This window comes from Oncorhynchus mykiss, chromosome 8 (assembly GCF_013265735.2).
Source record: "Oncorhynchus mykiss isolate Arlee chromosome 8, USDA_OmykA_1.1, whole genome shotgun sequence".
NCBI lineage: Eukaryota > Metazoa > Chordata > Actinopteri > Salmoniformes > Salmonidae > Oncorhynchus > Oncorhynchus mykiss.
In genome coordinates this window covers 82,028,504-82,044,329 of record NC_048572.1, presented here as the reverse complement: position 1 = coordinate 82,044,329, position 15,826 = coordinate 82,028,504, and the positions used below count along the sequence as shown (strand labels likewise).

The 15,826-nt window shown below is 44.6% G+C and overlaps 2 protein-coding genes across 5 annotated transcripts in view; one reads left to right on the top strand and one right to left on the bottom strand.

Annotated features, from left to right (window-relative positions):
• LOC110530756 (NACHT, LRR and PYD domains-containing protein 1 homolog) overlaps positions 1-8,291 on the top strand; it is a 29,347-nt gene extending 21,056 nt beyond the window's left edge. For 2 of the 3 annotated variants that reach the window (XM_036986496.1, XM_036986494.1), the window contains 5 exons: positions 2,810-2,893; positions 3,147-3,302; positions 4,014-4,169; positions 4,259-4,354; positions 4,524-8,291. In XM_036986496.1, the coding sequence (XP_036842391.1) occupies positions 2,810-2,893; positions 3,147-3,302; positions 4,014-4,169; positions 4,259-4,354; positions 4,524-4,707 (676 nt within the window). In that variant the 3' untranslated portion in view covers positions 4,708-8,291. The remainder of the gene's footprint in view (positions 1-2,809; positions 2,894-3,146; positions 3,303-4,013; positions 4,170-4,258; positions 4,355-4,523) is intronic. The other variant, XM_036986495.1, reaches the window with a different exon arrangement.
• Positions 8,292-9,809: 1,518 nt separating this feature from the next.
• Positions 9,810-15,826, bottom strand: part of kirrel1b (kirre like nephrin family adhesion molecule 1b) — an 88,329-nt gene continuing 82,312 nt past the window's right edge. The window contains exons 12-15 of one of the 2 annotated variants that reach the window (XM_036986492.1): positions 15,244-15,351; positions 14,210-14,337; positions 13,396-13,506; positions 9,810-12,795 (exon numbers count right to left, since the gene is read on the bottom strand). In XM_036986492.1, coding sequence (XP_036842387.1) covers positions 12,040-12,795; positions 13,396-13,506; positions 14,210-14,337; positions 15,244-15,351 — 1,103 coding nt within the window. In that variant the 3' untranslated portion in view covers positions 9,810-12,039. The remainder of the gene's footprint in view (positions 12,796-13,395; positions 13,507-14,209; positions 14,338-15,243; positions 15,352-15,826) is intronic. The other variant, XM_036986493.1, reaches the window with a different exon arrangement.

The window sequence follows — 15,826 nt, the reverse complement described above, 5'->3', positions numbered from 1 at the left end:
CGTAAACACACCAGCCAGCTGGTCTGCGCATGCTCTGAGGACGTGGCTGGGGATGCCGTCTGGGCCTGCAGCCTTGCGAGGGTTAACACGTTTAAATGTTTTACTCGCGTCAGGCTGCAGTGAAGGAGAGTCTGCAGGTTTTGGTAGCGGGCTGTGTCAGTGGCACTGTATTGTCCTCAAAGCGAGCAAAGAAGTTATTTAGTCTGTCTGGAAGCAAGACATCAATGTCCTCGACGGGGCTGGTTTTCTTTTTGTAATCCGTGATTGACTGTAGACCCTGCCACATACCTCTTGTGTCTGAGCCGTTGAATTGCAACTCTACTTTGTCTCTATACTGATGCTTAGCTTGTTTGATTGCCTTGCGGAGGGAATAGCTACACTGTTTGTATTCGGTCAGGTTTCCGGTCACCTTGTCCTTGTTAAAAGCAGTGGTTTGCGCTTTCAGTTTCGCGCGAATGCTGCCATCAATCCACGGTTTCTGGTTTGGGAATGTTTTAATAGTTGCTGTGGGTACTACATCGCCGATGCACTTTCTACTGAACTCGCTCACCGAATCGGCGTATTCGTCAATGTTGTTGTTGGACGCAATGCGGAACATATCCCAATCCACGTGATCGAAGCAGTCTTGAAGCGTGGAATCAGATTGGTCTGACCAGCGTTGAACAGACCTGAGCGCAGGAGCTTCTTGTTTTAGTTTCTGTCTGTAGGCTGGAAGCAACAAAATGGAGTCGTGGTCAGCTTTTCCGAAAGGAGGGCGGGGGAGGGTCTTATATGCGTCGCGAAAGTTAGAATAACAATGATCCAGGGTTTTACCAGCCCTGGTTGTGCAATCGATATGCTGATAGAATTTAGGGAGTCTTGTTTTCAGATTAACCTTGTTAAAATCCCCTTCTACAATGAATGCAGCCTCAGGATATGTGGTTTCCAGTTTACAAAGAGTCAAATAAAGTTTGTTCAGGGCCATCGATTTGTCTGCTTGCGGGGGAATAAATACGGCTGTGATTATAATCGAAGAGAATTCCCTTGGTAGATAATGTGGTCGACATTTGATTGTGAGGAATTCTAAGTCAGGTGAACAGAAGGACTTGAGTTCCTGTATGTTGTTATGATCACACCACGTCTCGTTAATCATAAGGCATACCAGAAAGATGCTTGTTTCTGTCGGCGCGATGCGTGAAGAAACCAGCTGGCTGCAACGAGTCCGATAGCGTCTCTCGAGTGAGCCATGTTTCCGTGAAGCAAAGAACGTTACAATCTCTGATGTCTCTCTGGAAGGCAACCCTTGCTCGGATTTCATCAACCTTCTTGTCAAGAGACTGGGCATTGGCGAGTAGTATGGTAGGGAGTGGTGCGCGATGTGCCCGTCTACGGAGCCTGACCAGAAGACCGCTTCGTTTGCCCCTTTTACGGCAACGTTGTTTAGGTTCGCCGGCTGGGATCCGATCCATTGTCCTGGGTGGAAGGCAAAACACAGGATCCGCTTCGGGAAAGTCATATTCCTGGTCGTAATGATGGTGAATTGACGTTGCTCTTATATTCAGTAGTTCCTCCCGACTGTATGTAATGAAACCTAAGATTACCTGGGGTACCAATATAAGAAATAACACGCCCAAAAAATAAAAAATACTGCATAGTTTCCTAGGAACGCGAAGCGAGGCGGCCATCTCTGTCGGCGCCGGTAGTTAACTTTGTTTGAGGCATTGTGCCCTGTTTGTTTTCTCGTTTGTTGTTTTGTTGGCGTCATTTTATAATAAAAGGAAAATGTACGCTCGCTGTACCACGCTGCACCTTGGTACGCTTCTTTTGACAGCTGTGACAGCCATCTTGGCTTACATGCAAAGTTAGTTAGCTTAGCTGGGTTACACTCATTTGAAGGAGAAAATATCACAAGTTTTTCCACTCGATCAAAACACTTATACATCAAAACTACAAGAAAACTGGCTTCAGATCAAAGTCTACATTGAGACCAATGAGAGCAAGGGTCTTTAAATGAAAGATCCAGGCATTCTCTCTTTAACAATAAATTGTTGAGGTATAGCTTGTCCTTGTGTTAAAAATTATGTGGGTAAAACAAAGCGCGAATTAAAAGTATGAATCTCGAAGCATCGTAGCACTATTAGGTGCAAAAACTTGAGTTACCCAGTTGCGGTAGCTTAGTGGTTAGAGGCGGGTAGCTTGGTGGTTAGAGGCGGGTAGCTTAGTGGTTAGAGGCTGGTAGCCAAGTGGTTAGGGGCGGGTAGCCTAGTGGTTAGAGGCGGGTAGCCTAGTGGATAGAGGCAGGTAGCCTAGTGGTTAGAGGCGGGTAGCCTAGTGGTTAGAGGTGGGTAGCTTAGTGGTTAGAGGCGGGTAGCCTAGTGGTTAGAGGCGGGTAGCCTAGTGGATAGAGGCGGGTAGCCTAGTGGTTAGAGGCGGGTAGCCTAGTGGTTAGAGGCGGCTAGCCTAGCGGTTAGAGGCGGGTAGCCTAGTGGTTAGAAGCGTGTGCCTAGTGGTTAGAGGCAGGTAGCTTAGTGGCGAGAGGCTGGTAGCTTAGTGGCTAGAGGCGGGTAGCCTAGTGGTTAGAGCGTTGGGTCACTAACCAAAAGGTTGCTGGATCGAATCTGTCATTCTGCCCCTGAGCAAGGTAGTTAACACACCGTTCCCCAGGTGCCGAAAACGTGGATGTCAATTAAGGCAGCCCCCTGCACCTCTCTGATTCCGAGGTTTTGGGTTAAATGCGGAAGACACATTTCAATTGAAGGCATTCAGTTGTACAACTGACTAGGTATCCCCCTTCCCCTAAATAAATATGTTTCTCTTCTCCTGATGATAGCTTGTCTGTGAGCTATGTGGCTGACCTATCAGACACTGACGTGGATGACCTGAGTGCAATCATCCACCCTGTAGACAAGTTAAGGTGAGGGAGTTGAGATTATACTTCATAAATATTAGCAAATTTCAAATACCTAACATCTATCATGAACCTTTACATTTAACTTGTGAGTGTGTGTGTCTGAATGTGAGATTACATTACATGTCATTTACAAACCCTTTATCTTTGTTGTGCTGAACTATGCTCAACATACTGTATGTTGCCAGACAGTGAATCATCATGCATCGGTACACATTCATGTGTACAAGATTTAATGAAAATGTATCTTGGATTTCAGGCTCAGGTTTCAACACAAAGATTTATATGGACAGGACGCAGTGAGTGAAGGTTTACACTCCCAGATATCACTCAGAGGGATTGAAATAACCCTCTGTGGCGATCCCGTATTCGACTGGAGAAAATTATTTCAGCTAGTTCACACTCTGGAGCAACAGTAAGAACTTCTGTCCTCAATAAAATCTCCCATTCAGACACACACACACACACACACACACACACACACACACACACACACACACACACACACACACACACACACACACACACACACACACACACACACACACACACACACACACACACACACACACACACACACACACACACACACACACACACACACGGCCGCGTTTCAATCCAAGGTGCTTTATAGGGTACCTCACTAGACAGCTGACAATGCAGCTTTCACATGAAGGTAATTTGCATTTGAGTGTTTATCATGAAAGAATGGCTGTAAAATGACCTATAGAAGGGCACTGCTCTCTAACGCAATTCGGATTGATTCCGGGCCGTAGTGTATAGGGCTCCCGAGTAGCGCAGCGGTTTAAGGCACTGCATCTCAGTGCTACAGGTGTCACTACAGACCCTGGTTCGATGCCAGGCTGTATCACAACCGGCCGTGATTGGGAGTCCCATAGGGCAGCGCACAATTTCCCCAGCGCCTTCCAGGTTAGGGTTTGGCCGGGGTGGGCCGTCATTGTAAAATAAGACTTTTTTCTTAACTGACTTGTCTCGTTAAATAAAGGACAAATAAATAAATAATTTTACATATCTGCACAACAAACATACACATATGACAATATTTGCTTTACCATGATGAGAGTCTGTGTCTGTCTGTTTGTGTCATATGAATGACCTCTACCAGTCCAGAGTGGGATGAGCATGCTGATGAACTGATCTCACTGCTACACTCTCAAACCTCTCTGGGGGACATCGGTCTGTTTGTGAGCCGCTTGACAGAGAGGTGTGCTACCAGTGTAATCAGTCTCAGCCAGGCCTGCCCAAACCTGCGGATGATATCGTGAGTACAACACACTCTCTGTGTCGTCCGTGTCATCTTTGTTCATATTTGTTTCAACTAATGACTCCTCTATTCTCTTTCTCTCTTAGCCTTCATGTAGTTGAGCAAGGTTTGTTATTGGAGGAGGTATTACATCTCTTACGTGCATCAAAGAGGCGCCCAGATTGCCGGGTACTTGTCGCCGGGTATGGATGTACTGTTTTGTATTGTGTCAGTCAGCTGACAGAAACCAAATCATCAGCTGATCTCTTCAGATGTACTGTTTTGTATCGTGTCAGTCAGCTGACATAAACCAAATCATCAGCTGATCTCTTCAGATGCGGTGCTAATCATCATTGGTGTGATCCTCTGCAGGTGGAGATGCAGGAAACCTGCTGACCAGTGCACTGGCCGGAAGGACTGGAGTCTCTGTTGTGACGACTCTGTTAGGCTCAATCTACATGGAGAAACATTCACAGAGAATGTGATAAGGCATGGGAAGAAAAGTGACAGGCCTAGTTATCACCCTAAGAGTAATAGATGGTGTGTTGTTGCCTAGTGACCACGATGAAGACAACAGAGATGGTGTGTTGTTGCCTAGTGACCACAATGAAGACAACAGAGAGGGTGTGTTGTTGCCTAGTGACCACGATGAAGACAACAGAGATGGTGTGTTGTTGCATAGTGACCACGATGAAGACAACAGAGATGGTGTGTTGTTGCCTAGTGACCACGAGGAAGACAACAGAGAGGGTGTGTTGTTGCCAAGTGTCCACGATGAAGACACTGGAGAGGGTGTGTTGTTGCATAGTGACAAGACTTTAGCATATAGACTGCTACACCGCCCAAGGTGAATCAATCCCCCATCATCTCCTCCTCTAGCTCTCTGTCTCCCTTCCCTCTCTCTCTGTCTCCCTTCCCTCTCTCTCTGTCACACCCTTACACACGTTTGAATCTGACCTGTGCCAATCATGGTCCATAGGGTTCTGTTAAAAAAATAATAGGGTGCAATTTGGGACCCGTGTCTGTACTGGTTAGCATTTCATATATTTAATCTTACTCTGTCTCTAAAAATGAAATAAGGAGGTTTTATCCTTGTTCTTATGAAAGCTGTGTCTTTTTATTTTTTGTAATACTGTGGAAAAATAATGACATACAATTTGAAAAAATATTGAATAAAAATAAAAATGAAAACACATTTCAGTAATATATTTGTGTTTTTTTCTTAAAGAAGAACCGTTATACAGGAGGAGCATTACTGAATGAGAAGCCCATAGTGACAATAATACAGGAAACAGTCCTATTGGAACAATGACAGAATAGAAAATAACAGGATTGAGAATGAATTATATGGAGGAAATACACTCACTCAGACATGCACATGCTCAGCCACACCCACTACAGGTAGGAGGAGCTATCGAAGAACAGACTCATTCTAATGTCTGGAATGGAATTAATGGAACGGAGTCAAACATGGTCTCCGTAAATTTGATTTGTTTGATACCGTTACATTAATTCTATTCCAGACATTACAATGAGCCTGTCCTCCTATACCTCCTCCCACCCACCTCCACTGGTGTACTCACATACAGTGCCCCAGGTCCCATAGTACTATAGTCAAGCACTACTTTTGACTAGGGCTCTGGTCCACACTATATTGGGAATACAGATGTAGTTTGTAATTTGATCACTCTTTTATTGCTGGGGATTTTCCTGCACAGCAGAAAATGCAAACGTGTAGTGTATTTGAGGTTAAAAAGACTACTAAAGTTTGTAATTTCCACTTTAAAATGTCTGACTTGATTTGCACCAACGAAAACATTATCAACCCCTACAACAAAAATGTCCATTAATTATAATTCACATTTCCTGTTGCTGCAGGATTATTTTCCTGCTCTAGCAAACTGGCTCAAATTAAGATCCTACATCTATAGGGTTCCATTTGTGTCAATCATGGACGTATTTGGAGCCCTCTGTTAACTCCACAGCGGCATAAAGAATGATTGGACTCAGTCGGCTCATTCTTCATGTCCTATGGCCACATGATGGCTCCATGATTACATCCAAAATGGCATCCTATTCCTTATATAGGGCAACGGTTTTGACCAGGGCCCATAGGATTCTAGACAGAATTATTGCACTTGGTAAGGAATAAGGTACAATTTAGGACATAACCAGTCACTCTCTCTCTCTCTCTCAGTCTCTCCATCTTTCGCTTTCCCCATGTTTTCACAGCCCAACGTCCCCTTTCTATACACACACACACACACACACACACACTGATCAAAACACCAGGGTCAGAGGTCACGCATACACACAGTTGTACTGTAAACACAAATGGCTGCTGCATTGGTTTGTCTGCTTTGTTCACTTCTGTTGTTTTGTCTTTTGACTCCCATTAGATTAGAGATTCATAACACAACATAGCCGGGATTCAATCCAAGGTGTGTTGTGAAGCAAAGCATACTTTAAAAAATGTTTTAATACGCTCAAACTATACACTCATTTATCGTGAATCCAATCGCTGCGAGCATCTGGGAAAAAATGCCTTTACACCATTGCGCTGCTCTCTAAGGCTCCTGGGTTTGAATCACGGCCTGAGACTGCTACCAAACAACGTATGTAAATCAATCCTGGTCAGAGATAGCAGAGAACAGCTCAGAGCACCTTAGTACTGTCCACTGAGACCTGGGTTAGGCCTGGGTAGGATAGACATCTGTCCCATCTGGTGTGGCCTAATTGTGCATTCATTTTGGCCATGTAAGTGTATCACCACTCCCTTTGTCTGAGGCTAGTCCCAAATGGCACCCTATTCCATAAATAGTGCACTACTATTCACCAGATTCCTATGTGCTCTGGTGGAAAGCAGTGCACTATATAAGGAATAGATTGGCCGTGACCCCCGTTACATACAAACAGAGGCCTACACAGACAACAAGTAAACGATACAGGACGTGTATAAAAGTTTAAACACCCTAGTGTCACCTTCATTGGTGACATAATAACACCATGAATATAATATGACGGCTATAATACTGACTTCATATGTGGAAGGCATTTGATGAAATTATAAAATGGTGGATGAGGAACGAACAAAATTGAAATGAGTTTATGAAGGAAGTTATATCTTTTGAACAGAGGGCCAACCTGTCAAAAATACGTTTATTTACAGCTAGCTATAATCTCTAATCTACTCCTATGTTTTCATCTGGAAGAAAATGTGAGATCTGGGAGAAAATGTGAGATCTGGAAGAAAAGGTGAGATCTGGGAGAAAAGGTGAGATCTGGGAGAAAATGTGAGATCTGGGAGAAAATGTGAGATCTGGAAGAAAAGGTGAGATCTGGGAGAAAAGGTAAGATCTGGGAGAAAATGTGAGATCTGGAAGAAAATGTGAGATCTGGGAGAAAATGTGAGATCTGGGAGAAAATGTGAGATCTGGGAGAAAATGTGAGATCTGGAAGAAAAGGTGAGATCTGGGAGAAAAGGTAAGATCTGGGAGAAAATGTGAGATCTGGAAGAAAATGTGAGATCTGGGAGAAAAGGTGAGATCTGGAAGAAAATGTGAGATCTGGGAGAAAATGTGAGATCTGGAAGAAAAGGTGAGATCTGGGAGAAAAGGTGAGATATGGAAGAAAAGGCGAGATCTGGGAGAAAAGGTGAGATCTGGGAGAAAAGGTGAGATCTGGGAGAAAAGGTAAGATCTGGGAGAAAATGTGAGATCTGGAAGAAAATGTGAGATCTGGAAGAAAATGTGAGATCTGGAAGAAAATGTGAGATCTGGGAGAAAAGGTAAGATCTGGGAGAAAATGTGAGATCTGGAAGAAAAGGTGAGATATGGGAGAAAAGGTGAGATCTGGAAGAAAAGGTGAGATCTGGGAGAAAAGGTGAGATCTGGGAGAAAAGGTGAGATCTGGGAGAAAAGGTGAGATCTGGAAGAAAATGTATAAAGAAGAAAGTCAACAGGACTCCGGTAGAAACAGAGATCAAAGAGGGAGTTCTGACGGCTCTGATCCGTGGTTGGCAGCAACATTATAGTTACAAACCAAATGGAACCCTATTCCCTATATAGTGGACTACTTTTGACAAGGACCCATAGGGCTCTGATCAAAACACTATATATACAGTTGTAAGTTTACATACACATATGTTGGAGTCATTAAAACTTGTTTTTCAACCAATCCACACATTTCTTGTTAACAAACTATAGTTTTGGCAAGTCAGTTAGTACATCTGCTTTGTGCATGACACAAGTACTTTTTCCAACAATTGTTTACAGACAGATTATTTCACTTATAATTCACTGTATCACAATTCCAGTGGGTCAGAAGTTTACATAAACATAGTTGACTGTGCCTTTAAACAGCTTGGAAAATTCCAGAAAATGATGTCATGGCTTCTGATAGGATAATTAACATAATTTGAGTCAATTGAAGGTGTACCTGTGGATGTATTTCAAGGCCTACATTCAAACTCAGTGCCTCTTTGCTTGACATCATGGGAAAATCAAAAGAAATCAGCTAAGACTTCAGAAAAAAATTATAGACCTCCACAAATCTGGTTCATCCTTGGGAGCAATTTCCAAACGACTGAAGGTACCACGTTAATACGCAAGTATAAAAACCATGGGACCACACAGCCGTCATACCGCTCAGGAAGGAGATGCGTTCTGTCTCCTAGAGATGAACGTACGTTGGTGCGAAAAGTGAAAATCAATCCCAGAACAACAGCAAAGGACCTTGTGAAGATGCTGTAGGAAACAGGTACAAAAGTATCTACAGTATATCCACAATAAAACGAGTCCTATAACAACAACCTGAAAGGCCGCTCAGCAAGGAAGAAGCCACTGCTCCAAAACAGCCATAAAAAAAGCCAGACTATGGTTTGCAACTGCACATGGGGACAAAGATCGTACTTTTTGGAGAAATGTCCTCTGGTCTGATGAAACAAAAATATAACTGTTTGGCCATAACGACCATCGTTATGTTTGGAGGAAAAAGGGGGAGGCTTGCAAGCCGAAGAACACCAGTCAGGAAGTTAAAGCTTGGTCGCAAATGGGTCTTCCAAATGGACAATGACCCCAAAGTTATGGCAAAATGGCTTAAGGACAACAACGTCAAGGTATTGGAGTGGCCATCACAAAGCCCTGAGATCAATCCTATTGAAAATTTGTGGGCAGAACTGAAAAAGCATGTGTGAGCAAGGAGGCCTACAAACCTGACTCAGTTACACCAGCTCTGTCAGGAGGAATGGGCCAAAATTCACCCAACTTATTGTGGGAAGCTAGTGGAAGGCTACCTGAAACGTTTGACCCAAGTTAAAAAATTTAACGGCAAGGCAACCAAGTACTAATTGAGTGTATGTAAACTTCTGACCCACTGGGAATGTGATGAAAGAAATAAAAGCTGAAATAAATCCTTCTCTCTACTATTATTCTGACATTTCCCATTCTTAAATAAAAGTGCTGATCCTAACTAACAGGGAATTTAAACTAGGATTAAATGTCAGGAATTGTGAAAAACTGAGTTTAAATGTTTTTGGCTAAGGTGTATGTAAACTTCAACTGTATATATTTATTAATTTAACTAGGCAAGTCGAAGTTAAGAACAAATTCTTATTTACAATGACGGCCTACCCCGGCCAAACCTGGGCCAATTGTGCGCTGCCCTATGGGACTCCCAATCACAGCCAGATGTGATGCAGACTGGATTCGAACCAAGGGACTGTAGTGACACCTCTTGCACTGAGATGCAGTGCCTTAGACTGCTACGCCACTCGGGAGCCCATATAAAGAGAATAGGGCACAAAGATCCAATATGTTATGTATGGGTTCTACATGTCATTCTATGCATTAGCGTACCTAAGTGAAATAATGATGGTGAATTGCATGATCAGAGTTTACCCACAGCTACAGAGCCACTGTGTGTAGGCCTTCATATCCACCACTATGGAGCACTGGGCCAAATACCAGATGGGGTAATGCAAAGTACCAAATATTATATCATTCGTACAGGCCACTGGACAGACAGTACCAGCATCGGTCACTCAGCGCCAATCTCAAAAGTGTACCATTGCCAGCATCAAACTACAAGTTTGATGCTTTAGTTTCAAGACTACACCATCATGACTACATCCCAAAAGGCACCCTATTCCCTATATAGTGCACTACTTTTGACAAGAGCTCTATGGTGAGCCAGTGAGCCCGTAGGGCTCTGGTCAAAAGTCGTGCACTATGTAGGGGACAGGGTGCCATTTGGGACGCAGGCCTAGTCTACAACAACAACAACAACATGACCAGAATAGAAACTCAGTGAATGAAACTGGACACAGAAGCCTCAGAACATTGAATTGTACAAGTGAATGTCACCCAAACCTCTGAACCTTTGGTCTGCAAACCCCTTATAAAAATACTAGAAAACTTTTCTGAATGTGTTGGTTTTTTTTTTGCTTCTTGTTCTTCTATTTAGGTATAAATATGGGGAAAGATCTACTCTACTGTGCAAGTGACAGAGACACATACAATACTATTTGAGGGTGGGGGGGGGGGGGGGGGGGGGGGGGGGGAATTTGTACAAAATGTAAAGATTCATTTTATTACAAAAGCTCTTTCCCCCGCTTCCCAAACACATCATATTGACCTCAGATGAGTGAAATGTGGGGTAGATATGTATTGCGATGAGATAGAAAATACAGAGGAGGAGGAAGAAGCATTTGAAGAAGCCTGCTACAGCTCCGTTCTTCCCCTATAGGTTGCTCAACATACTGTAAGTGGTATACTGTATACAAAACCCTATTTCATTGTCCATACAGTCCACACATACTCCTCACTGTTACCATGGAGAGAGGTACCTCACGGTTACCATGGTTAGAGTTACCTCACTGTACCTTCTAGGTGTCAAGCACAAGGTCATTCTTTCTCTATCTTGTCAGATGTCAAATCGCCATATTGGTGTAATGGCTGTTATGCCATGATGCCTTTGTCTGTGTCCCAAATGACACCCTATTTACTATATAGTGCACTAGTTTTAACCAGAGCCCAATGAGCCTTAGTCAAAAGTAGTGCACTACATAGGGAATATGGTGAAATTTGGGAGACACCCCCATATTTCCCTTTCATTCACTTCTTGAAGCCCTAAGGCCATGCCGGTGGAGCAGTTTGTGGCGGCATGGAGAAGAAGCATGTTAAAAAGAGCTCCACATACGGAGGACAAGCTGTCGCCTTGCCTGAGCACCGCTGGGACGCAACACTGTCTCTGTCAACGTGTAAGAGGGTGTGTGTGTGTTTCTGGGAATTTAACGGAGTGTAAGTGTGTGTTTCTGTGAATTTGAAGGAGTGTAAGAGGGTGTGTGTGTGTGTGTGTTTCTGTGAATTTAAAGGAGTGTAAGAGGGTGTGTGTGTGTGTTTCTGTGAATTTAAAGGAGTGTAAGAGGGTGTATAATAAGGAGAAAAGTTCAGCAGCTGTATCTGTACACAGTACGTTTATACAAGGTTATACTAAGTTTAAAATGATCTACCCCACTGATATTATATACAGAGATTGTGTGAGAGGAAAGAGAGAGGGGTGGAGAGTCCAATAGAGAAGAGATGGATCTGGACGCTGTCAATTAGCATGTAAGTACTCAAACTCTGCTGAATCCCCACCTAGTTTAAGAAAATAACTTTCAGCCTCTCTTTCTTTTGTCATGTCTCCCCTCTTGGAGCTGAAGATTGAGAGAAACTGTGTCAGATTGTTTGCGTTTGTTTGTGTGTATGTATGCGATAAAGAAAGAATAGAGAGAATAAATGTATCTCTCCAACAAGTGTGTGTGTGTGTTTGTGTGTGTGTCTGTGTTTATATGTATGTACGCATGTATGAAAACAAGCATCACTATGTATTACAGAATCCATCTCTCTCACACGTGTGTCTGCATCCTCTGAGTGTGTCTCTGGTTGTACTCAGTACCAGGAGGAGAGTAGTCAGTAGCAGGAGGAGAGTAGTCAGTAGCAGGAGGAGAGTAGTCAGTACCAGGAGGAGAGTAGTCAGTACTAGGAGGAGAAGTGTAAGAGAAGCGGGTGGTCCCATAATTCCCCAGCACAGTTTCAGGACCCGGACATGGGCCTTGGCCTTGGACTGGTCCTTGCACTGGCCCTGGTCCCACTCCTTGTCCAGTTGGGTAGACCTCATAGGCCGGCCCTCCTTCCAGGGGCGGGGCAAAGCCCACCCGATAGGTAGGGTACTGGGCGGGATAGCCATAGTTGTCATAGGTCAGCTGACTGTTGTTGTCCAATAGTCCGCAGTCTCCGGGGAAGTCGGTGGTCTGTGAGGCAGGATGGGCGGGGTGGGAGGGGTGGGCGGGGTGGTTGGTGTTGGGCGGGACTTGGCTCGGTCCCACCCTGGTGAAGGTGTTGAACTGGGGGTAGTTGGTGTGAGACATCCTGGATGGAGGTCTGGGGTCATAGCACCCTGCCCTTGACCCTGGGACTCCTGGGACCGCTCCTGCAGCCACCGCCCCTCCGGGACCCCCTGCTGGGCCACTGGAGGTAGTACCTGTAGCTCCCCCTGGAGGGTTGGAGGTCCGGAACTCTCCCTGGTACAGCATGGAGCGGGAAGACGGCCTGGCCTCGTCGTGGGTGGTCGCACGGACGTTATAGTAGCCGTTTGTTGGGTCCTAAGGACAAACATGATGAGGGAATAGCGAGTGATTTTTACATGGGTTTGAATTTGAGGTGTGGTCAGGGTTGGGGGCAATTCTAATTAAAGGCAGTGCATTCAGAAAGTGATTTACATTTCAAATAAAAAAATGTAGTCATTGAAAATGAATGACATCTTTTCAATTATTGAATTGGAATTTCAGTTTACTTCCTGAATTGACTGCCTCCAATTGGAATTCACCCCAACCCTGTTTGGGCATATTTGAGGCGTGATGTAGTCATGTTGTGTGTTGTATTGTTGTAGGATAGGGATGAGGTGATAGTGAGCTTTTTTCTTATTACATGCAAGAGTGTTCCAATTTGAGGTGTTAGCATATCTGAGGTGTTAGCATATCTGAGGTGTTAGCATATCTGAGGTGTTAGCATATCTGAGGTGTTAGCATATCTGAGGTGTTAGCATATCTGAGGTGTTAGCATATCTGAGGTGTGAGGTAGTTAGTATTAGTATTTTGTGTGATATGTTGTTGCGTATTGTGTTGTATGTACTGTACATATGAGGAGTTTGTTGGTTTGATGTAGGAGGGTATGAAGTGAGTAGCAGAGAGAGAGTTACTCACCTTGAGTTCGTATTCCTCGCGGGTATCGAGCTCACTGCGCAGGTCCTGCTTCAGATCCATATCGTCTTTGAATGGCTGAGTGGAGGGAGAGAGGGAGACAGAGGGTAGAAACTAAACCATCAAACAACAAAACACACAGAGAGAGAGAGAGAGACAGAGAGAGAGGAAGGGAGAGAGAGAGAGAGAGGAGGGAGAGAAGAGGAAAACAGAATATCAGGTTTTTCATTTGATGAAAATGTTGTTTGACAAATGTTTGGTGAGTACAGTTGAAGATGTAACAGGACCATGAAAGCACATGAAGGTGAATTCAAACCAGTGGTTTACTCTGAAACAACAACTAAAGGCTTCAGCACCTTCTAGCTTCTAGAACAATTGTTATAATAGCTGTATTTCAAATGACAACCCATGTGGCCGGTGGCACTAATCCCATCTTATATAGAGCTTTCTCAGTGTAGCCTAGCGCAGGATTTCCTCAGTCTGAGAGAAGTCTAAGGGTTTCTCAAATGGCACCCTATTTCCTTTATAGTGCACTACTCTCAGTTAGAAGTAGTGCGCTATGTAGTGCATCCACTTGGAACACAACCTCAGTCTGTGAAGTCTAAGGCAACAGAGAACAGATGCCCCCCCTTCATGCTTCATTTGATTGTTTTACCATGAAGTCTGTTGCTATATTTTAAATTAACTTTCAAAAAAACATTTTTTAAAAGGAACTGCAACACTAGAGGTTCAGGTTGGTTCTATTGGTTCTAAGCTATTGCACTTTAAATAACGTTTGATTTGATTTAACTCATAGCGGTGGGTGTTGGGTACTCACGGAATACATGGCCTTGACCATGCGCGTTGCCGTGGAAACACTGCCCGATTCCTCCTCCAGACTATGTGTCTCCTTGTTGACTGTCTCCACCTTGATGTCCGGCTTCCCCAGAGTGACCCCACGACGACCTGGAACCAGAACAAGACAGATGACTCATGAAGCGCCTAACAGAGTGCTTATGAAGACTTTATGTATGCTATATGAAGCCTTTATAAGCTGTTGTTCATTTAAAGTGGGACAGACATCTGAATAACAGTACTTTTGGATCAACGTTTAGATCTACAGTACAACAAAAGAGAGAGAAAACAAGTCATTCTTATTCAGTTTTAAATAAGCGATCATGAATAAACACGTGACTATTTATGGTTACACAGTACATTGTGAATAACTGTATGAATGACAGTCAAACACAGCCACACCCACATGCATCCACACACAGCCACACCCACATGATTCCACACATAGCCACACCCACATGTATCCACACACAGCCACACCCACATGCATCCACACACAGCCACACCCACATGCATCCACACACAGCCACACCCACATGCATCCACACACAGCCACACCCACATGCATCCCAAATGGCACCCTATCCCCTGTCCCCTATCCCCTGTCTCCTGTCTCCTGTCCCCTGTCCCCTATCCCCTGTCCCCTATCCCCTGTCCCCTATCCTCTGTCCCCTATCCCCTTTCCCCTATCCCCTGTCCCCTGCCCCCTGTCCCCTATCCCCAGTCCCCTGTTCCCTGTCCCCTTTCCCCTTTCCCCTTTCCCCTATCCCCTGTCCCCTATCCCCTTTCCCCTATCCCCTGTCCCCTGCCCCCTGTCCCCTATCCCCTGTCCCCTGTCCCCTGTCCCCTATCCCCTGTCCCCTATCCCCTGTCCCCTGTCCCCTATTCCCCATAAATGTATAGGGCATGACTTTTGACCAGAGCCCTGTGGGGGGAATAGGGAGCCAGTTGGAACACGACCCACAAACATGTTGCATGCAAAGGGAGGGAGTCGTATCTGGTTGGTACACGACTCACTGCCTTTCCGTTGGCGGTAGAGGTAGAAGGCTAGAGCCAAGAGAAAGATCAGGAGCAGGATGGAGGATCCAACTGTTCCACCAGCTATAATCCCCACTGGTACTATCTCTGTACAGACAGACAAGAGAGACAGAGAGACATGGTTATACTTTTCAGGGAAGTTAGGAACAAATATACACAGGCACTTAGGAAAGCTAAGACTAGCTTTTTCAAACAGAAATTTGCATCCTGTAGTACAAACTCAAAAAAGTTCTGGGACACTGTAAAGTCCATGGAGAATAAGATCACCTCATCCCAGCTGCCCACTGCTCTGAGGCTAGGAAACACTGTTACCACGGATAAATCCATTATAATTGAGAATTTCAATAAGAATTTCTCTACTGCTGGCCATGCTTTCCACCTGGCTACCCCTACCCCGGTCAACTGCCCGGCACCCTCCACAGCAACCTGCCCAAGCCCCCACCATTTCTCCTTCACCCAAATCCAGATAGCTGATGTTCTGAGAGAGCTGCAAAAATCTGGACCCCTACAAATCAGCCGGGCTAGACAATCTGGACCCTCTCTTTATAAAATTATCTGCCGA